The sequence below is a fragment of the Scyliorhinus torazame genome, chromosome 6, assembly GCF_047496885.1.
Source record: "Scyliorhinus torazame isolate Kashiwa2021f chromosome 6, sScyTor2.1, whole genome shotgun sequence".
Taxonomy (NCBI): domain Eukaryota; kingdom Metazoa; phylum Chordata; class Chondrichthyes; order Carcharhiniformes; family Scyliorhinidae; genus Scyliorhinus; species Scyliorhinus torazame.
This window is the reverse complement of record NC_092712.1, coordinates 101,982,436-102,005,179: the sequence shown is the minus strand read 5'-3', so window position 1 is coordinate 102,005,179 and position 22,744 is coordinate 101,982,436. Positions and strand designations below refer to the sequence as shown.

Below are 22,744 nucleotides of genomic sequence, written 5' to 3'. Positions count from 1 at the left end.
ACAGGAGACTTCCATTTGAAATAACATATGCTCTTCTTCAGAGATCCATGGATCAAATTCTGAGTGGGCTCAATGAAGTGCAATGTTATCCAGACGACATCCTCATTTCAGGTTCGAGTGAACGAGAACACTTGAAGAACTTGGAAGCTACAATGAAACTTATACAAATCCAGAATCTCTGAATTAAAAATTGAAAAGTGCAACTTTTTCCAAGACATCCATAAACTAACAGAATCACATCATTTATAAAGATGACTTATATAAGGAGCCGGAAAATATATTAGAAGCACCACGTCCTCAAAATGTGACACAACGAAGATCATTTCTGGGATTAATCAATTATTATGGCAAATTTGTTCCGAATTTAGCAACTCAATGGAAGTGTTTACACACCGTGTCACGTGCCATACAGGTATGGCACTGCTCAGAAGAACGCCAAAGTACATATAAAAAGAGGTAAAAGTCAGAGCTATTGGCTCACTACAAACCCACGTTACAACTTACTTGCGATATGACACCCCATGGGGTTGGTACAGTTGTCTCGCACCTAATGCTTTAAGGAGGGGAAGGATAGATAGCATTTACTAGCACAGAAACAAATTACGCTCAGCTAGAAAAAGAAGCATTGAGCATCATATTCGGAGAAAGGATGATTCACCACTACCTTTATGGACATCATTTTACTCTCGGAGATCACTGCCCCTTGACCCAATCTTAGGGTCGTATAAAGATATTCCTTCTATAGAGTTAGTATGTTAGAGAGCGGGTCTTTGATTTTATCTGCACACATGTACGATATTTAATATCATAAATTGGAGCAACATGAAAATGCTGACCCTTTGTCAAGATTGCAGTCACAAATGAAGCAAAAACCTGAAGAAAATTCTGTCAACCTCCTATATTTCTCACTCGTGGATAATTTACCTGTGACTTTATCATTTCAGTGATACACAGGAACTGATCATGTGATGGGGAAGGTGATGGATATGGTCCACAAAGGAACTATGACAGATGTATGTGGTGATATGCATACACGCATATCTGTATATAACTGGTTTAGCACACTCGGCTAAATCGCTGGCTTTTAACGCAGACCAAGGCAGACCAGCAGCACGGTTCGATTCTTGTACCAGCCTCCCCGAACAGGCGCCGGAATGTGGCGACTCGGGGCTTTTCACAGTAACTTCATTGAAGCCTACTCGTGACAATAAGCGATTTTCATTTCATTTTAATTTCAAATGTATAAAGCTGTTCATCAGTGCATGTATTCACAGTTATAACCTCCTGCCAGTGGGTGGAGCCAGACATGCATCATGTGACTGACGAGACTAGGCAGTTGGTAACAGGATGGTTAGTATGTTGGTCGCGCATACAGTAGTTCTCAGGCAACTTAAATATCCATGTTTGTACATAGGTCTGTTGGGTACCTGCCCACACGTTTAATAATAAATAATTGTTCTGGTTGAACATACATGTTCTGTGCGTGTCCTCATGATCAGGGGAGCCATAGAACACAACAATGTACATCGTAAAAATCCAGAACGCAAGCCCAACATCACAAGACTGGAGTTGACCGTCCAGAATGGAGTTTTATTATGGGGAATCGGAGTGATTATTCATCCGTGCTTGTGTAATAAAATCCTTGCTCAACTGCATGAGGGATATCCTGGTGTAGTGTGGATGAAGGAACTGTAACGCAGTTATTTTTGGTGGCCAGGATTAGATGCCAAATCAAAGAGAAAGTGGGGCAGTATCAGTCCTGTGCAAAACTCAAACACTCCACCACTGCAACCCTTACATCAGTGTGAATGGCCGACATAGCCATGGCAGATTACACAGACTACGCTGGTACAGTGGAGGACACTTGTTCCTAGTGATTGTGGATACTCACTCTAAACGGCCAGAAAGAGTGATTATGAAATCCAAGACAACAGAACAAACTATTGAGAAGTTGGATGAAATACTTGCATGATTTGGTAGACGGAGCAGCAACATTGATTTGTACAATCAGTTAAACATTCCATCAAAGAATCAAAGGACCAAGGTACATTGTCAAAAAGAGTGAACAAAGTTTTGATGTCATACCAGAACACCACACACGCAAGACACACGGTTCACCAGCAATGCTGCTGTTCAAAACGAAACTAAGAACATAGTTTCATACTTCAAAGATTGTCAAACGACAACAAGCACAGATTGTTAGGAGAGAACAAAACTCTAAAAAGCGAGTATTCGCTCAAGGAGAGCAAGTGCTGGCAAGAAGCTACCCTACCAATGAGAACAGGTAGTCCCTGTTATCCTAGTAAAAACAGGTCCAATATCATACACCGTACAAATGGCTAAGTGTTTGGTGACATCATACTGGCCAACTACAAGCTTCACAAATTGAAATTGTTAAAAATTCTCAGAAGTGTTCCCATTGGAAAATCTAAACAGTGATACTTCTGAATAGAGTCCAAACAGAAGAGATAAATTCAGATTCTGTTCCTGAGGACTTCTCAGTACCTATAGAGATGGACATGGAAGTAACTTCACATGAAGTACCACCTACTGAAGAAACAGGGCACACGTCCAAGGTCTTGAGTAGCCAGGTTCCAGAACGTCGAGTACAACAAAAGGAATAGATGTCCACCTGAGAGACTGTCTTATTAAGTTGTATATATGGATATAGATAATGCTTAAGTGGGTCAGTTGTAAAAATGTTGAAGAAAGTTGTCGTACTAAGGAAGTAAAGGGGGTGGGTGTTATGTATCGAAGAATACATCCCTGCTCGTGAAGCATCATGCGATCTGTAGCGATGTCAGCAGAATGTTTTTTCACGAGCTTCAGTCTCCATCTTCGATTGACTAGGGCGGCATGGTGGCTACCATTGTTGCCTCAGTGCCAGGGACCTGGGTTTAATTCTGGCCTTGGGTGACTGTGTGTGGTGTTTGCACTTTCCCCCAGTGTCTGCGTGGGTTTCCTCTGGGTGCCCCGATTTCCTCCCACAATCCAAAAATGTGGAGGTTAGGTTGATTGGCCATGCTAAATTGATCGAAAAAGTTTAGTTGGAGCTACGGGGTGTGGGCCTAGGTAGGGTCAGTGCAGACTCTAATGAGCTAAATGACCTCCTTCTGCACTGTTGGGATTCTATGAGTACCATCTCCCAATAAGCCTTTCATCATGTTTGTAGGAAATAAGAGTGTGTGGCACTGCCACATCTTTTCTCTTTGCAGCACATAGTGAATATAACAGCAGTCTTTAAAGAATTATTACATAGTTCATGGCAATGATATATTTTTCAGGCACCAAAACCCAAAAAGAAAAGTCAGTCAACTGTCGCTAACAGAAGAAGTTAAGGAGTGTATAAGATTGAAAGAAAAAGACTTAAAGTTGTCAGAAATAGTAGTAATCCTGAGGATTAGGAGGATTTTAGAAAATAGTGAAGGACCAAAAAACTGAAAGGGAGAATTTTCAATGAGTATGAACCAGCAAAAGGCATAAAAGGGTCGTGAAACGTTGATAGTTCCGTAAAAAAGAAACATTTGGCTAAGACAAATAAGGGTCATTACAGGCAATGTCAGGAGAATTTAAAATGGGGAAGAGAGGAAATGCGAGAAGCTAAATGATTACTTTAGGCAGAATTTTCCACTCCTGTTTGTTGGGAGTATGTCAGGCAGCACGAGTAGAAAATATGGCAAGCTGTGATGCAGCCGGATAGGATGCTCTCTTTCGCACATCTGAAAGAAGGTTGAGAGAGTCAATGCAGACATGCCAAATTTCTTTAGCTTCCGTAGGAAGTAGAGACGTTGTTGGGCTTTCTTGACTGTTGCATCAATGTGAGTGGACCAGGACAGACTGTTGGTGTTGGTGACACCCAGGAACTTAAAGGTATCGCCCATCTCCACTTGAAATTATTGATGTAGACTGAGTTGTGTGTCGTGCTAAGTTTCCTGAAGTCGATGATAAGTTCCTTGGTCTTGCCAACATTTAGAGAGAGGTTGCTTCCATTCCATATGGTGCAACTCAGGAAATATTCCACCCTATGGGTCTGGCTTCACTGAGGGAAAGACATCGAAACGTAGAAGATAGGAGCAGGAGGAGGCCATTCGGCCCTTCAAGCCTGCTCTGCCATTCATCACGATCATGGCTTGATCGTCCACCGGGGGTGACAGCTTGGTTGGGTGATCTGTACGACTTCCTGCGATTAGAGAAGATAAAGTATGAGTTAAGGGGCTCTTCATCGTGGGGGAAGGAGGGTGAAAAAGGGGGACAATCTGTACAGACTGTATAGTTGATTTTTGGGAAGTATGTTTCCTAGGGTGTTTATTCACTGTAACCTGTTTTGATACATGTTTGTAATAAAATATATTTTTTTTTTAGAAAATGGCTGATCGTTCAACTCTATAATCTAATCCTGCTTTCTCCCCATAACCCTTGGTCCCATTCGCCTCAAGTGCCATATCTAGCTGCCTCTTGAATGTATTCAATGTCTTAGCCTCGACTACTTCCTGTGGTAATGAATTCCAGTCGCACCACTCTGGGTGCAGAAATGTCTCCTTATCTCGGTCCTAAATGGTCTACGCCTAGCCTCAGACTGTGATCCCTGATTCTGGACACACCCACCATTGGGAACATCCTCCTTGCAATCAACCCTATCTAGTCCTGTTAGAATTTTAAAAGTCTGAACTCCAGTGAAAACAATCCTAACCTAATCAACTCGCTCCTCATAAGTCAGTCCCACCATCCCCAGAATCACCCTGGTAAGCCTTTGCTGCACACCCTCAAGAGCAAGAACATCCTTCCTCACAAAAGGAAACCAAAATTGCACACAATATCCTAGGTGTGGCCTCACCAAGGCCCAAGGCCCTGTATAATTGCAACAACACATCCCTATTCCTTTACTCGAAACTTCTCGCAATGAAAGCCAACATACCATTTGCCTTCATTACCGCCTGCTGCAGCTGCATGCTTACCTTCAGCGGTTGGTGCACAAGGACATCCAGGTCCCATTGCACACTCCCCTCTCCCAATTTACAGCCATTCAGGTAGTAATCTGCCTTCTTGTTTTTGCTTCCAAAGTGAATAACCTCATTTATCCAAATTATACTGCATCTGCCATTCATTTGCCCACTCACCCAACCTGTCCAATCATGCTGAAGCATCCTTGTCACAATTCACCCTCCCACCCAACTTTGTATCATCTCAAACTTTGAGATGTTACATTTTGTTCCCTTGTCCAAATCACTAATATATATTGTGAATAGCTGGGGTCCCAGCACCGATCCCTGTGGCACTCCACTACTGCCTGCCAATTTGAAAAGGACACATTAATTCCTACTGTTTCCTTTCTGCCAACCAGTTCTATATCTATCTCAATATACTCCTCCCAATCTTGCGCAATAATCTCTTATGCGAGACTTTGTCAAACGCTTTCTGAAAGTCCAAATATACCACATCAACTGGCTCCCCCTTGTCGACTCTACAAGTTACATCTTCAAAGAATTCCAATAGATTTGTCAAGCATGATTTTCCCCTTCATAAATCCATGCTGACTCGGTCTGATCCTGCCACTGTTTTCTAAATGCTCTGCTAGAAAGTCCTTGATAGTGGATTTTAGAATATTCTCCACTACCGACATTAGGTTTACTGGTCTATAATTCCCCGTTTTCTCTCTGCCTCCCTTTTGAATATTGGAGTGACATTAGCTACCCTCCAATCTGCAGGGACTGCTCCAGAGTCCATAGAAGCCTGGAAGATGACCACCAATGCATCCACTATTTCTAGAGCCACTTCCTTAAATATTCTGGGATGCATATTATCAGGCCCTGGGGATTCATCAGCCTTCAATCCATCAATTTCCACAGCACCATTTCTCTACTAATATTGATCTCCCTCAATTCTTCCCTCTCACTAAATCTTGCATTCTCCAACATTTCTGGTATCTGATTTGTGCCCTCTTTTGTGAAGTATATATTCAGTTGCTCAGCCATTTCTTTGTCCCCTATTATACATTCCCCCGTTTCTGTCTGTGGGGGACCTACATTCGTCTTCAGCAATCTCTTTCTCTTCATGTACTTATAGAAACGGTTACTGTCAGTCTTTATGTTCCCTGCAAGCTTACTTTCATACTGTACTTTCCCCTTCTTAATCAATCCCTTCGTCCTTCTTTGCTGAATTCTAAATTACTCCCAATCCTCAGACCTATTATTTTTCTTGGCCAATCTGTATGCTTCTTGGATCTGAAATAATCACTGATTTCCTTTGTAAGCCATGGATTGGCCCTTTTACCCATTTTGCTTTTGTGCCTGACAGGAATAAACAGAGGAAATTGTATTTGAGAAATTGATGGGACTGAAGGTTTATAAGTCCCTGGGATTTGATGATCTACATCCCAGAGAGAGTTGAAAGAGATGGCTATGGCGATAGGGATGGCTTTGGCGATAACGGAAGCATTGGTGATCGAGAGATTCTGGAATGGTTTCTGCAAATTAAAAAGGTAGCAAATGTCACTCCACTATTTAAGGGAGGGAGAGAGGAAACAGGAAACAACAGACCTGTTAGCCTTATACCAGTAGTTGGAAAAATGCTAGAATATATTCTAAAGGATGTGATAAAGGGGCACTTGGATAAATATCTGATTTGGCACAGTCAACATGGATTTACGAATGGGAAATAATGTTTGGCAAATATTTTGGAGTTTTCTTTGACGATGTTACCAACAGAATAGATAAATGGAAGTCAGTGGACACAGTATACTTTGATTTTCAGAAGGCATTTTTATAAAGTCTTTATATAAAGTTTCATAAACGTCCACAGAAGGTTGGTTGGCAAAATTAAAGCAAATGGGATAGGAGGTAATATACAAGCATGGATTAAGAATTGGTTAACAAGCGGGAAAACAGTCAGAATAAATGGGTTATTCTCACATTGGCAGACTGTGACTAGCAGATTACCACTGGACCCTGGCTGTTCACAACATACATCAATTATTTGGATGTGGGGACCACATTCTGTACTGTAAATTCAATGATTCTATGAAATGCAATATTTCCAAGTTTGCAGATGACACAAGCTAGGTGGCAATGTGTGTTGTGGGGAGGATATAAAGCAGCTTCAAGAGGATTTGTACAGACAGGAGTGAGAGAGCAAGAACATAGCAGATGGAACACAATGTGAAAAAATGAATATCGGAGTGACGTGAACTACCCTCCAATCTTTAGGGACAGTTCCAGAGTCTATAGAATCCCAAGGGTGACCACCAATGCATATCCCTCACATTACCATTACCACCAAGCCAAGGGAACAACCCTGGTTTAGAGGAGTCCAAGCGGGCATACCTAAAACGGAGGTGTCAACACGGTGAAGCTACAAAACAGGACTACTTGCATGCCAAGCAACATAACCAGCAAATAACAGAGCCAAGCGATCCCACAACCAACAGATCAGATCCAAGGTCTGCAGTTCTGCCACATGCAGCCGCGAATATTGGCAGAGTAAATAACTCACTGGAGGAGAAGGCTCCACAAATACCCCCATCCAAAATGATGGAGGAACCCAGCACATCTATGTAGAAGACAAGGCTGAAGTCTTTGCAACAATCTTCAGCCAGAAGCGCCAAATGGATGATCAATCTTGGTCTCCTCCGGAGGTCCCCAGCATCACAGATGTCAGTCTTCAGCCAATTCAATTCACTCCATGTGATATTAAGAAACGGCTAAAGGCATTGCTGCAAAGTCTACAGCCCTGACAACATTCCGGCAATAATACTGAAGACTCATGCTCCAGAACATGCCACACCCCTAGCCAAGCTGTTCCAGTACAACTACAACACTGGCATCTACCCAGCAATGTGGAAAATTGCCCAGGTATGGCCTGCACACAGAAAGCAGGACAAATCCAACTCAGCCATTTGCCACTCCATCAGTCTACTCTCAATCATCAGTAAAAAGTGATGGAAGGGGTCATCAACAGTGCTATCAATGGCAAAAGTCTGACAACACGCACAAGTCTGATAACACGCACAGATTCAAAAACAGCTTCAACCCTGCTGTTGCCAGACTCCTCACGATCCTCTTATGGACTGACTTGGGGAGACAGATAATGCGCAGTGTGAGACACTCGGGTGGGGGCAGCTCAGGGGATTTGCAGCTGGTGGCCTGTGCATGCTGGGCACCCAGCCATGGCCGGCAGTACGGGTGTTGGCATGTGCTGCAGGGTAGGATACGGGGGCTGCCGGGCAGGTCACCTTCTGGGGTTGAGGAGTGTGGGTGGGGGCTGTGGGACGGGGGGTTGTTCTGGGAGCACGGAGGTGGTGACCCACCATGTCTGACCTGGGGGTTTACCCATCCAAACGCAGCACTGTTACCAGTCTGCCTGGTGTGGGCCGGGGTGGTGCCAGGTGCGTGGAGATGGTGACCCACCATGTCTGGCCTTGGGTGGAGGAGGGAGGTTGTTGCCCATCCAAACCCTGCATTGCTTACCGGTAAACTTGGGGCCACATGGGGTTGGGGTGAGGTGTGTGGGAAGGGAATGATGCCAGGGGCACTGAGGTGGTGACTCACCATGCCCGGTTCTTGCAGTGGGGCACCTGGCGCTCACTGTCTCTGCCACCTGAGCCTAGACCTGGTTGACTTCAGTGGGATGCAGCTGTCTCCCCCTCCCGGGGAGCATGGAGTCATAGATTATCATAGAATTTACAGTGCAGAAGGAGGTCATTCAGCCCATCGAGTCTGCACCGGCTCTTGGAAAGAGCACCCTACCCAAGGTCAACACCGCCACCCTATTCCCATAACCCAGTAACCCCACCCAACACTAAGGGCAATTTTGGACACGAAGGGCAATTTATCATGGCCAATCCACCTAACCTGCACATCTTTGGACTGTGGGAGGAAATCGGAGCACCCCGGAGGAAACCCACGCACACACGGGGAGGATGTGCAGACTCCGCACAGACAGTGACCCAAGCCGGAATCGAACCTGGGACCCTGGAGCTGTGAAGCAATTGTGCTATCCACAATGCTACCATGCTGCCCCGAACCTTGGTGTCCCGCCGCTCCTCCGTGGAATCCAGCAGTACCTCCAGCTTTGCATCTGCGAATCTCGGGGCCGCTCCCCGGGTGGCCTACCTTGGCAGGAACGATGGTTGAGGGGAGTGGAGAGATCAGGCTCCCGAGATCCAACCCCGACCACAGCAAATCCAGTTGGAATTGCACTAGTGACGAGAGTACTGGCTCATTGGCATGTCCTGAATTGCTCCGGGACCGTGGAACACCTGCCATCCCGGCGTCAGCACTTATCTTTCAAACAGAGAATGCAGCCCAGAGTTCTTGAGCCCAATGTAACAGAACACAGACCTGCTGAGTTTTTCCAACTCTTTTTTTTTCTACAATGCAAGAAGTATTGTGTCGCCATGCAGAACAACAGCAAGGGTCAAGTAAATCTGTTTATTTATCTCTCCTTCTCTCCGTGGAGGCTGTAGCTTCTTGTTGGCTGCTGTTTGTGACCTATGTTTGCAGTTTGAATAGAGGGTCTCCATTGCTGCTCCAGATAGTGGAACAGCCTTGCCTGCAAACTTTATTCTCTTGCTTGCTCCCATTTTCCAGTCTGAGCGGTTTTGATAAATAAACCAGGAGAAACCACATTTCATTTTTTTCTCCAATTAAGAGGTAATTTAGCGTGGCCAATCCACCTGCCCTGCACCTCTATGGATTGTGCCCTCCCCCCGTTTATTCGATGTATCAGAAGGAACGTTACCGGAGGACACAGATTTGAGGTGATTGGCAAAAGAACCATTTTTTCCGCACAGTGAGCTGTTGTGATCTGGAATTCGCTACCTGAAAGGGTAGCTGAAGCACATTCAATATATCCCGGCTTGGGTCACTGTCTGTGCGGAGTCTGCACATTCTCCCCATGTGTGCGTGGGTTTCTTCCGGGTGCTCCAGTTTCCTCCCACGGTCCAAAGATGTGCGGGTTAGATGGATTGGACATACTAAATTGCCCTTAATGTTGGGTGGGGTTCCTGGGTTATGGGGATAGGGTGTAGGTGTGGACCTTAGATGGGCTGCTCTAAGAGCCGGTGCAGACTCGATGGGCCGAATGGCCTCCTTCTGCACTGTAAATACTATGAAATCTATGAAAACACTACACTCCTGTATGCTTCACCTGATGCCGGTGTCCTTGTGTTGCCCTATTATGTGTTTTCTTTTCTTTTCATGTACTAAATGATCTGTTTGAGCTGCTTGCAGAAAAATACTTTTCACTGTATCTCGGTACACGTGACAATAAACAAATCAAATCACTTATTCAACAATAGCCTGCCCATGGATGCTCAGTTTGGGATCCACCAGAGTCACTCCGCTCCTGACCTCAGTACAGCCTTGGTTCAAACATGGACAAAAAGCTGAATGCCAGAGGCAAGGGAGAATGATTGCCCTTGGTACCAAGACAGCATTTGTGGGTTTTCGCTGATGGCTGCACAATGTTCAATATCATTTGCGATGCCTTGGATCCTGAAGCAGTCCAAATGCAGTAAGACATGGACAATATCCAGGCTTGAGGTGACAAATGGCAAATAACTTCACGCCACACAAGAGCCAGGCAATGACCATTTTCTAAATGAAAGAATCTTACCACCACCCATTGACATTAGCATAACTGAAGTCCCCCCACCCCCCTTCCCTCCACTATCAACATCCTGGGGGATTACCATTGACCAGAAACTCAACTGGACTAACCATATAAATACATTTGTTACCAAAGCAGGTCAACGGCATGGAATCCTGCAACAAGAAACTCACCTCATCACTCCCTAAAGCCTATCCACCATCAACAAGGAACAAGTATTACAGAATACTCGCCACTTGCCTGGATGAGTGTATATCCAACAACTAAAGAAGCTCGACACTGTCCAGGACAAAGCAGCCCGCTCGATTGGTACCTCTTCCACAAGCATTCAATCCCTCCACCACCAAAGGTGGCAGCCACGTGTACCATCTACAAGATGCACTGCAGGAACTCACCAAGGTTCCTGAGGCAACATCTTTCATATTCACGACCACTACCATCTAGGACAAGAGCTGCAGATACCTGGGAACATCGCCACCTGGAAGCTACAAGCTACTCACCATCCTGACTTGGAAGTATATCACCGCTTATTCACTGTGGCTGAGACCTCAGGGACTGCAGCGGTTTTGATTTGATTTGTCACATGTACCCAAGTACAGTGAAAAGTATTTTCCTGTGGCCGAGGGAACGTACACAGTACGTACATAGTAGACAAAAAGAATAAACAACAGTACATCGTGATTGGTTACAGTGCAGAACAAGGGGCCAAACAAAGCAAATACATGAGCAAGAGCAGCATAGGGCATCTTGAATAATGTTCTTACAGGGAACAGATCAGTCAGAGGGAGAGTCATTGAGGAGTCTTGTAGCTGTGGGGAAGAAGCTGTTCCTATGTCTGGATGTGTGGATCTTCAGACTTATGTACCTTCTGCCTGATGGAAGGGTCTGAAAGAAGGCAATGCCTGGGTGGGAGGGGTCTCTGATAATGCTGTCTGCTCAATGTTCAATATCATTTGCGATGCAGAATCAATGTGGGGGTGGCGAGCTTGTGTGATGTACTGGGCTGAGTTCACTACACTCTGTAGTTTCTTGCGATCTTGGGCTGAGCAGTTGCCATACCAGGCTGTGATGCAGCTGGATAGGATGCTCTCTATCGCACATCTGTAGAAGTTTGAGAGAGTCGATGCAGACATGCCAAATTTCTTTAGCTTCCGTAGGAAGTAGAGACGGTGTTGGGCTTTCTTGATTGTTGCATCAACGTGAGTAGACCAGGACAGACCGTTGGTGGTGGTGACCCCCACGAACTTGTATTGACCATCACGGTTCAAGAAGGCAGCTCACCACCACCTTCAAGGGCAACTAGGGATGGGCAATACATGCTCAGCAAAACCCATATTCTGTAAATTAACTTGTAAAATTCTGTTCCTGGCTGGGGAGGATCCAGTTGCCATGGTCTATGTAGGTACCAATGTCATAGAATGACATTCTGCATAAAGAGTTTGAGGAGCTAAACACCAAATTGTACAACAGAATCTTCAAAGTGTTAATTTTTGGATTATTCCTGAGCTACTTGAAAATTGGCATAGGGTAATTGAAATTAGAGCGATGAATACGTGGTTCAAAGACTGGTGTGGGAGAAGTGAGCTTCAGTTTGTGGACACTGGCATCAATATTGGGTGGGGGCCAACACTGGCATCAATATTGATGGGAGCTGTACAATCTGTATGGCCTACATCTGAACTGTGCTGGGACCAGTGTTCCGGCAAATCGCACAACTAGGAAAGTACAGAGGACTTTAAACTAAATAGAGGGGCAATGGTTCTGGGGAGCGGATACGTATGCTTACAAAGCAAAGAATGTGCAAGTCAGATATTTAGGTAATGATACCCACAGTGTGACAGGAAGGGACAGTGTGCAAACATTTTTTTTAAAAAGCAGTGAAAAGGGTCAACGGGAGAAAAATGATTAAAGCAAATTCAATGATTCTTTACTTAAATGTCCATAGTATTCGGCACAAAATAAAAAAATTAACGGCACAAATTGAGGTTAATGGGGAAGATCTTATAGCCATTACAGAGACGTGGTTGCAAGGAGATGAAGGTTGGGAACCAAATATTCAGGGGTACGTGACTGTTCCTAAGGACAGGCAGGAAGAAAATGGTGGGTAGGGGGGACTGAGCTTTTTAAGTACAAGATGGAATAAGTATAACAGCAAGAAATGATCTTGGATTGGAAGATGTAGAATCCATATGGGTGGAAGTAAGAAATAACAAGGGGGAAAAGACCCTAGTTGGAGAAGTCTATCGCCAACCCCCCCCCCCCCCCCCCCCTCCTAATAGTAGTTATACTGTAGGATAGAGAATAAATCAGGAGATAATGAGGGCATGTAAAAAGGCAGTACATTAATGAGTGCCTTTAATCTTCATATGGATTGGGGAAAATCAATTTGGCAGAAGTAGCCATGAGGCAAAATGCATAAAGTGCATTCAGGACAGTTTCCTGGAACACTACGTTGTGGGTCCAAACAGTGATCAGGCTATCTTGGACTTGATAAGTGTATTGAAGCAGGTAAAAGATTCCCTAAGAAACAGTAACCATAACATGGGAGCATTTAGCATTCAATTTGAGAGACATGGGTCAGAAACAGCTGTGCTAAACTTATACAGATAATTACAAAGGAATGAGGGCAGAGTTAGCTGGAGTGAACCGGGAAATGAGTTTCGCAGAAAAGATAGTTGATCAACAATGGCAGACATTTATGAAAATAGTTCATGACTCACAAGAAACATATATCCCAGTGAGGAAGAAGGATTCTAGGATGGGGATAAATCAACCCCTTCATTAATCAAGGAAGTTAAGGGTAGTATTAAACTGAAAGAAAAAATATAACGTGATTAGTAGTAATGTAGAAGATTGAGAAAGTTTTCAAAACCAATAAAAGAGGATGAAAGAGGGTGAAGATAAACTAGGAGGGTAAAGAAGCAAGTAATATAAAAACAACAGTTTCCTTAAATATATAACAATGGAAGAGAGGCTAAAATGGACATGGGTCTCTCAGAGAATAAGACTAGGGAAATAATAATGGAGAAACAGGAAATAGCAAACAAATTAAATACTTTGTATCGGTCTTCACAGTGGAATACTCTAATAACTTTCCAAAAATACTAAATCAAGGGGCAAAACAGAGATGGGAGATACGCTAGCTCAGTGGTCAGCACGGTTGCCTCACAGCACCAGGGACCCAGGTTCGATTCTGGCCTTGAATGACCGACTATCTGTGTGGAGTTCGCAGACTTTCCCCATGTCTGCGTGCATTTCCTCCCACACCAATGATGTGCAGATTAAGTGGGGTTACAGTGACAGGGCAGGGGACTGAGGTAAAGAGCTCTTTCGGTGGTTCCTGGCAGATTTGATGGGCCAAATGGCCTCTTTCTGCACTGTAGGGATTCTTTGGAAACAAATACAATAAATACCATTGCAGAAAACGTACTTGAGAGACTCGTGGGGCTAACGGTTGATAGGTGTCCTGGAACTGATGGGTTGCATCCTAGGATGTTAAAGGAAGTAGCTACAGAGATAGTGGTTGCACTGGTAGTTAAATACCAAAAATGCTTAAATTCTGGAAATGTGCCGGAGGATTGGAAAACTGCCAATGTAACACCCTTATTCAAAAAGGGAGGGGGACAAAATACAAGTAACTAGAGACCAATTAGCTTAAATCTGTCATTTAGAAAAAAAAAAGAGTCCATTATAAAGGATGACATGGAGATGCCGGTGTTGGGCTGGGGTGGACACAGTAACAAGTCTTACAACACCAGGTTAAAATCCAACCGGTTTGTTTCGAATCACTAGCTTTCGGAGCACTGCTCCTTCCTCGGGTAAAAGAGGTAGGTTCCAAATATATATATATATATATATATATATGTCAAAGTCAAAGTTGCAAGACGATACCTTGGTTGAGAGTCTTTGCAGGTAATTAAGTCTTTAAAGGTCCAAACGGAGCAACTGGAGAGAAGGATAATCACAGTTTAAAGAGGTATGAATTGTCTCAAGCCAGGACAGTTGAAATGAATGAATGAAAATCACTTGTCACAAGTCGGCTTCAAATAAAGTTACTGTAAAAAGCCCCTAGTCGCCACATTCCGGCGCCTGTTCGGGGAGGCTGGTACGGGAATTGAACCCGCGCTGCTGGCCTTGTACTGCTTTACAAGTCAGCTGTGCTAAACTAAGCTGGTAGGATTTCACAAGCCCAGGCCAGATGGTATGGGGTGAATGGGGGCTTGGGAAATCCTACCAACTGTCCTGGCTTGAGACAATTCACACCTCTTTAACCTGTGATGAACCTACCTCTTCATTCACCTGAGAAAGGAGTAGTGCTCTGAAAGCTAGCGATTCAAAACAAACCGGTGGGACTTTAATCTGGTGTTGTAAGACTTCTTATTATAAAAGGATGTAATAGCAGAGCAATTAGAAATACATAATGTAAACAAGCAGAGTCAATATGGCTTCATGACAGGGAATCATGCCCGACTAATTTATTAGAATTCTTTGTGATAACGAGGATAGATAAAGGCGATCCAGCTAGATGTAATATACTTGGACTTCCAAAAGGCGTTCGATTAACTCACAAAAGGCAGGCTATTTAATAGAGTTAGTGCCCAAGGTGTTAGGGAGTCGTATATTAGCATGGATAGAGAATTGGCTACCTAACAGAAGACAGAGTTGGAATACGAGGGGCATTTTAGGATGGCAACGTGTAATTAGTGCGAGTGCCACAAGGATCAGTGCTGGTGCCACATTTATTTACAATACAAATTAATGATTTGGACGAGGGAAGTGAGTGTACTATTTGCAAATTGTGCGGATGATACAAAAATAGGTGGGAATGCAAGTGGTGAGGATGACACAAAGTGTCTACAGAGGGAAATAGACAGGTTAAGTATGTGGGCAGAAAGTTCACATTTTCCTGCGTTATATTCCATCTGTCAAGTTATGCACTTTGGTAGAAGAGTAAAAGTGAAGTTATCAGAGTTCCAAATGACCATACGCTGCTTTCCCCTTTTTGAGGCGGAGAGCTGATAGGTGGTGGTTTAATCCGGAGATCACCACACCTCAGGCGAGGGGCAAGGTTGAGTAAGCGGGCCTTCATGAATAACCTGAGCCTGTATGGTCAAAGAATAAAGAAGCTGAATATTATTTAAATGGAACGAACATTTCAAAGAGCTAACTTTTCAAAGCTGTCAAAGCTAACAGACAAAGAAAGTGGGAAATATTTATACTGTGGAGTGAGAATGAAAGATGAGTCATAGCCACAGAGACTCAGGGAAACCGGGTGCTAACGGCCACAGAATCCAAGGGGAAAGAGTGCTAATGGCAGTCCCAAGAAAGAACAAAACTTCAAATGTTCCAGTGAAGCTCAACGCAAACTGGAGGAACAACATCTCATCTTCCGGTTAGGCACGCTACAGCCTTCCAGCCTGAAGATCGAATTCAACAACTTCAGATGATCAGCTCTATCCCACCCCGACCCGTTTGTTTTCATCCCATTTCATTTTAACTGTCTTTTACCATTTCTTTCTTTCTTAATATATATTTAATTCCACCCCCCCCCCTCCAAATCTTATCCACCTCTCCTCAACCTTTCTCCTCGTTGCTTCCCCCACATCTACAGTTCATCCTCTGATGTTAGTTTCTCTGCTGTTTGACCTTTCACATCTTTCATTCTCTCTGGGGACTGCCATTAGCACTCTTTCCCCTCGGTTTCTGTGGCCATTGGCACCCGGTTTCCCCGGGTTTCTGTGGCTATGACTCATCTTTCATTCTCACTCCACAGTATAAATATTTTCCACTTTCTTTGTCAGTTAGCTTTGACAGCTTTAAAACGTTAGCTCTTTTCTCTCCTTACAGATGCTGCCAGACCTGCTGAGATTTTCCAGCATTTTCTCTTTCGTTTCAGATTACAGCATCCGCAGTAATTTGCTTTTATCTATTATTTAAATGGAGAAGGACTGCAGAAAGCTGCAGTAGAGGAATTTGAGAGTGCTCGTGCATAAATCACAAAAAGCTAGCATGCAAGTTCAGTGGATAATAGGGAAGGCGAATGGAATGTTGGCCTTTATTTCAAAGGGAATGAGAGTATAAAAATAGTGAGGTCTTGCCAAAATTAGACCACACCTGGAATACTGTGAACAGTTTTGGTCCCCTTATCTAAGGAAAGATACACTGGCATTGGAGGCAGCCCAGATTAGATTAATTAGGTTGAACCTCGGTCTGGAGGGATTTTCTTATGAGGAAAGTTTGAGTAGGTTGGGCTGTACTCATTAGAATTGAGAAGAGAGGTGGACTTATTGAGACATATAGGCTTCTCTGGAATAATGCCAAGAGGTTGTTTCCGCTTGTGCGAGAGTCTAGAACCAGAGGACATCATTTCAGAGTACGTCCCATTTAAGGACAGAGACAAAGAGGAATTTACCTTCTCTCAGAGGGTAAACAATTTGTGGAATTCTTTACTGCAGAAGGCTGTAGGGGCTGGGTCATTTCCCATGCAACTGTGCCAGATGTAAAAATCAAACAATTTTCTTCTTCCCACAACATTGTTTTTCCAAGCAAGGCACTAATGTACATACATTTCCCCCAGGATACTGCTACTCAGGGTGCAATCTTTGTTATACAAGGATTACTAATTGCAGGCCAATTGCCTTTCTGAACTTCTTTATTTTGTCCCTCCTATTCTCATTCCAATATTTGCATCTCTGGTATCCTAATTCCGCTGAACATTAGCTTTCAGAAATAATGTTGCAAATTCTTCTGCATTCTGCCCAGATACCACTATTTTCTTTGGGGAATCGATGGCGTAGTAATATTATCACTGGAAGAGTAAACCAGAAACCCAGGGTAATGCTCTGGGGACCCGGGTTCAAATCCCACCACTGCAGATGTTGAAATTTGAATTAAATAAAAATCGCAATTAAAAGGCTAACAATGACCATATAACCATAGACGATTGATGCAAAAAGCCACCTGGTTCACTAATGTCCTTTAGGGAGGGAAATCTGCCATCCTTACCTGGTCTGGGACTACATGTGACTCCAGACCCACAGCAATGTGGTTGACTCTTAACTGTCCCCTCAAGGGCAATTACAGATGGGCAATAAATGCTGGCCCAGCCATCGATGCCCATGAACAAATTTTTAAAAAGCGAGGCAACAAGGGTCCAGACTTATGACGTTGGTGTCCCACAAGAGGAAATGACATGCTAATGAGGTGGATGCAACTGTGCCATGTCTCCGTTTTGTTTTCCTGGGTTTCTACTTTGTGGAAAAGATGGCAGATCACGCGTTGCAAATGGCCTTTTGGAGTTGCACCAGCTCATCAAATTGAAGGACCAGAGTGTAATTTGTCAGTAATACGGGTAGCACGGTAGCACAGTGTTGGACAGCACCATGGTCCCAGGTTTGATTCCCACTTGGGTCACTGGGCAGTCTGTACGTTCTCCGTGTCTGCATGGGTTTCCTCTGGGTTCTCTGGTTTCCTCCCACATGTCCCGAAAGACGTGCCGTTAGATAATTTGGACATTCTGAATTTTCCCTCAGTGTACACGAACAGGCGCCAGAGTGTGGCGACTAGGGGATTTTCACAGTACATTCATTGCAGTATTTATGTAAGCCTACTTGTGAACTAATAAAGATTATTATCTCAGGATAATCTTGGTTTTTTCTCTAGAGATTGTAAAAACTATTCATCGCTCTGGAAAGCATTTGATTTTGGACAGCATTCAGTAGGCTCTATAGGTCAAGGCCATCAGCACTGCTATTTATTTTTCTCCCCTTTTGAATCTAAAGGCATTTCGCCAAAACCTGGAAATGTGGATGGATTGAGGTCCCTTAAAATTGAGGAGTTTTTGGGTCCACCATCACTCTGTTTATGCCAGGTGGAGGGAGGAGGAAATAAAAATCTGTCCAAGAATCCAATCTTCCTTTGGGGCCTGAAGGCTCAATTTGTATCAAAATGAAGATTTTCATAATTCACAATAGCACAATTAAGCTTACCACTGCAGTTCATTATCTGCATCTGAAAATTATTTTTGGAGACCCATTACTAAAAGCGTATATAATGCATCTTCCTTTTAACATTTTAGATCTTTCAAGCCAATACTTTTCCTGTGATATAGAGCCCATTACCTTCTTCCAGCCGAATGCACTTAGCCATGCCCAGTCAAGCACCATAATGAGTAAAGATGAGATATTGTTTTTACCCTATTATATTTACTTAATTTAATTGTGGTCCATGAATGTATGATCCATGTAGTTTGGGTTGGTTTTGCTTTCATTTTTCCTTGCACTTCAAAACAGTGGTTTACTTGGGCACAATCACAAATGCATAATTCACATACTATTATTATTTTCTCTTTCATCTGTTACTGTGGAAAATTGTTGAAGCTTGGTGAGTAGAATGTAGATGAAAAGAAACAATGAATTAATGTATAGAGAAAGAAACAAAGATAGGGTAACGGGGCATGAGGAGAATAGCTGAAGAGAGGAGTGGAAGAGGACACAAAAAGGTGACCAACAAACACATTGTGATGAAAGAGGAATAAAAGAGGCACTAGGCTTGTTTGATCTGTTTCGGTATGACCTCAGATATATTCTATATTTATGAATCTTAAAAAGAGTTTATATAGGATGTTATTCGGTTATATTTCCCCAAACGTTGTATTTGTCCAAAGATGTGCAGGTTCGGTGGATTGCCCAGACTAAATTGCCATTAGTGTCCAAAATTGCCCTTAGTGTTGGGTGGGGTTGCTGGGTTACAGGGAAAGGGTGGAGGTGTGGGTTTGCATAGGGTGCTCTTTCCAAGAACCGGCGCCGAATGGCCTCCTTCTGCACTGTAAATTCTATGATTCTATGATGTGCACTGTATTCTGTGCGTGCAGATTTTGCAGGTTTGTTTGAACTATATTACGGTCTTCATTCAAGAGAAAGCAGAAGAATAATTCTACAGTTTCTCTGGCCAACCAGACTGCTTTACAATAACCTATACATCACTCTTTACATTGTGATATTGTAGCAAAAAACTGAGTACATTTGTTGAAACAGCCAACTTCAAATTTAGATTCAAACCAACCAAAACCCCTATTGTTATTTGTTCTAATGTTTATGTTTCAATTCCAATTAATTCCCATCTGTAACTATTCAGGAACTTGGCAAAAATTGCATGGATTACAGACAAAAACTCTTCATCATCATCTTCAGGTATAAAGCAGCATAGCTGTCGAGAAGAAAATGCATAATCCATCTTCAGCTGACTGTAAAGATACTTACACAGTTGTAATAATCACAATGTCTATAACTATGAGCTGCAGACTTCATAGTCATAAATGAGCTCATTTCATAAATTTTAGATACATCTTCGCATAGATCCGAACTCTCCTATCACTTCAAATAAAGTGATGAACCTCCTCAATGATGAAATAATTTAAGAGTCTCAAAACTACATGAGAATATCAGGACTGTGTTGATATTTGGGCATCTCTGTTTACTCAATCATCATTAAGCAGCTTCACCAAATGACAATTTCAAGAAAAATATTCCTTGATGAACTTGGAAACAATCTGATACTTAACATGGAAGCAAATGGGTGCAGATTATTCAATTTTCTCACTTCATGTAATTTTGTAATGGCTAAACTCCATTAGTAACTACAGCATCCAGTGTTAGCTCAGCATGCAAAACTTCATCACAACGCAGATCACAAAGCAGCTGCATACCATCACATTCGCCCACCTGGCCCATTTAATGAAGTAAGGCAAATGGTTGAGCAGATTGAATGTGTAAAAGGAATAACGGGTAATCTCTGTCACTGTCCATGTGACCAAGAAAAGAACGACGCTTTCCTCATTCTGTATCTGCAGATTATTCCATGAGAAAAAGGCAAGTTCAGAAATAAAACTCAATATCATTTATAGGATTTAAGACCCAAATTTAGAAGTGCATTTGATCCCCCCCTTCCTAGAGTGCAGACTATGCTTAGAGAAACACGAGTGCAAATTAGACCATCACAAATACTTTGCAATAACATATTACAATGACATTTAACTCAGCAGTATTGTGTAAATGATTGTTCCACATAAATGCAATGAAATAATGTCACATAGAAGTAATATCAGTGTTGCTGAAACAGTTCTAGGTTAAAAACAAATTTCTATTGCAGAATTCAGATGTTTTGTAAGCTACGAATAAAAAAGCCAACTGGTAAAACCAAATGGGCAATTATACAAGTAGTTGCACTTTTTAAAAATTCATTTACAGGATGGGAGCATGTCTGGCTCGGCCAGTATTCATTGCCCATTCCCATTTATGTCAATCTCAGCCGCTGGAACAAGGCCATATAATATGTCCTTCATATTATACATTCATTGTGGATATGCATGGATTCCAACTACACTGTACATGCAGATCTTATATCTATGCTTTTCAACTGAACATGTGTAACATGCAGGTAATGCCTATAGTTTAATTATAGAGTTTCATTGCAGATTCTAAAAAGGTTACACGATCCTGCTGTGATTCATCAGTTCAGCCATTTGTCCAATGTGCTGGTCGGACCTTGAAATAAAGTGACAATTATTCTATTCTATGAAATGAAATAATGCTCTGTTACTGGAAATTAGAATGTACCCTCGCTAAATTCTTAATTTCTGAATGCAAATTTACAAGCTGCAGAAATATTTTAATAGATATTTTGTAACATTACTAATTTATTGTTTCCTAACATTAGTAACTCAGTGCACCTTCTTCTCTATTCTGGCAAACAACCTATTTACAAATTTTCATCTACTTAAGAATACAGCAGGCAGATTCTCCCTCCAAGTACCCAATGTTGAAATTTGTACACAACGGAGCTCAAAAACTCAAAACATTGAAATACACAGAGCTTGGGACCTACCATTTCACTGAATAGTGTATTATGCCAACACACTGCACATTTATTTACAATTATTTAATTGAAACAAATTATCACAATATGTCAGGATTTAGATCAACTGTTTGCTCTCATTTTTCTTTTTCAGTAAGAGCTTTCTTTTCAAACTTCAAGAAACAGTCAAATTGATATTGCAGTAACATACAAATAGTAAAGATAAATAACATTAAAGCTTAATCAGCACACTTTAAATAAATCAGGTCACTTCTACATTACTAGCATGCACTAATCTCCTACAGTATAAAAATCTTTGTTTCACTAGTAAAACTATCATAATTGAATAAAGGCCGACATGTCAGTGCAGTAATAAAGAACTGCTCCAGTCAGCACGGTGGCGCCGTGGTTAGCCCCCACAACCCAAAGATGTGCAATGTAGGTGGATTGGCCAAATCTCTTTTTATTAAAACAGTAAAAAATATACACAAGGCCAAACGGTACAAACACTAATTTAGTGTTGGAGAAACAGGGTATCCTCCCCATGTTAAATTGCCCCGGAATTGTAAAAAATGAATTGGCTACTCTTAATTTGTTTATTATTTTAAATTTAAATCAGCTCCGTCGTTAGAGGTGCTCTCTTTCAACCATGCTTATGTGGGCAGATATAAATAATTCCATGGAATTATTCAAAGAGGAGCAAGGAAAATCTGTGTCCTAGCCAAACATCCTCGCTGAACTAACACTACTAAAAAATCATTGATTTGAAAAGATTTTTCAAGAACAAGAGGGCACAGATTTAAAATGATTGACAAAAGAAACAAAGGCGACATGAGTGCTTAAGGGTTGGAATGCACTGCCTGAGTGTGGTGGAGGTAGGTTCAATCGAAGCACTTGTCGATTATCCAAAAAGATTATGCAGGATTTGGGGGAGAAGGCAGGAGAGTGGCACTAGGTGAATTGCTCATTTGCAAAGTCAGTGCAGACATGATGGGCTGAATGGTCTCCTTATGCACTTAAGAATTCGTGATTCCATGATTCTAATTGATCTTTGTGGACTTGTATGAACATTGTTTGCTACATTTTGCCTCAAGCAACAGCAAGTTCACTTCAAAAATAATTCATTAGCTGTAAAGCATTTAGGATGCCTTGTGGATGCTGTCATGTGAGAGTACCTTTAAGACATGGATGTTTAAGCAATGTACCTTTAAGAAAACAGTGATGTCAGAGAGTGGGTGGAGCTGAGGTCAGGTCAGCCATTTTGCAGTTTAGTTTTGCAGTTTGG

The 22,744-nt window shown here is 42.5% G+C and overlaps 1 protein-coding gene across 1 annotated transcript in view; it reads right to left on the bottom strand.

Moving 5' to 3' along the window:
* The window catches only part of hacd1 (3-hydroxyacyl-CoA dehydratase 1), a 179,961-nt gene that overhangs the window by 79,119 nt on the left and 78,098 nt on the right, over positions 1–22,744 (bottom strand). The window contains exon 5 of the mRNA XM_072508583.1: positions 20,328–20,449. Coding sequence (XP_072364684.1) covers positions 20,328–20,449 — 122 coding nt within the window. The remainder of the gene's footprint in view (positions 1–20,327; positions 20,450–22,744) is intronic.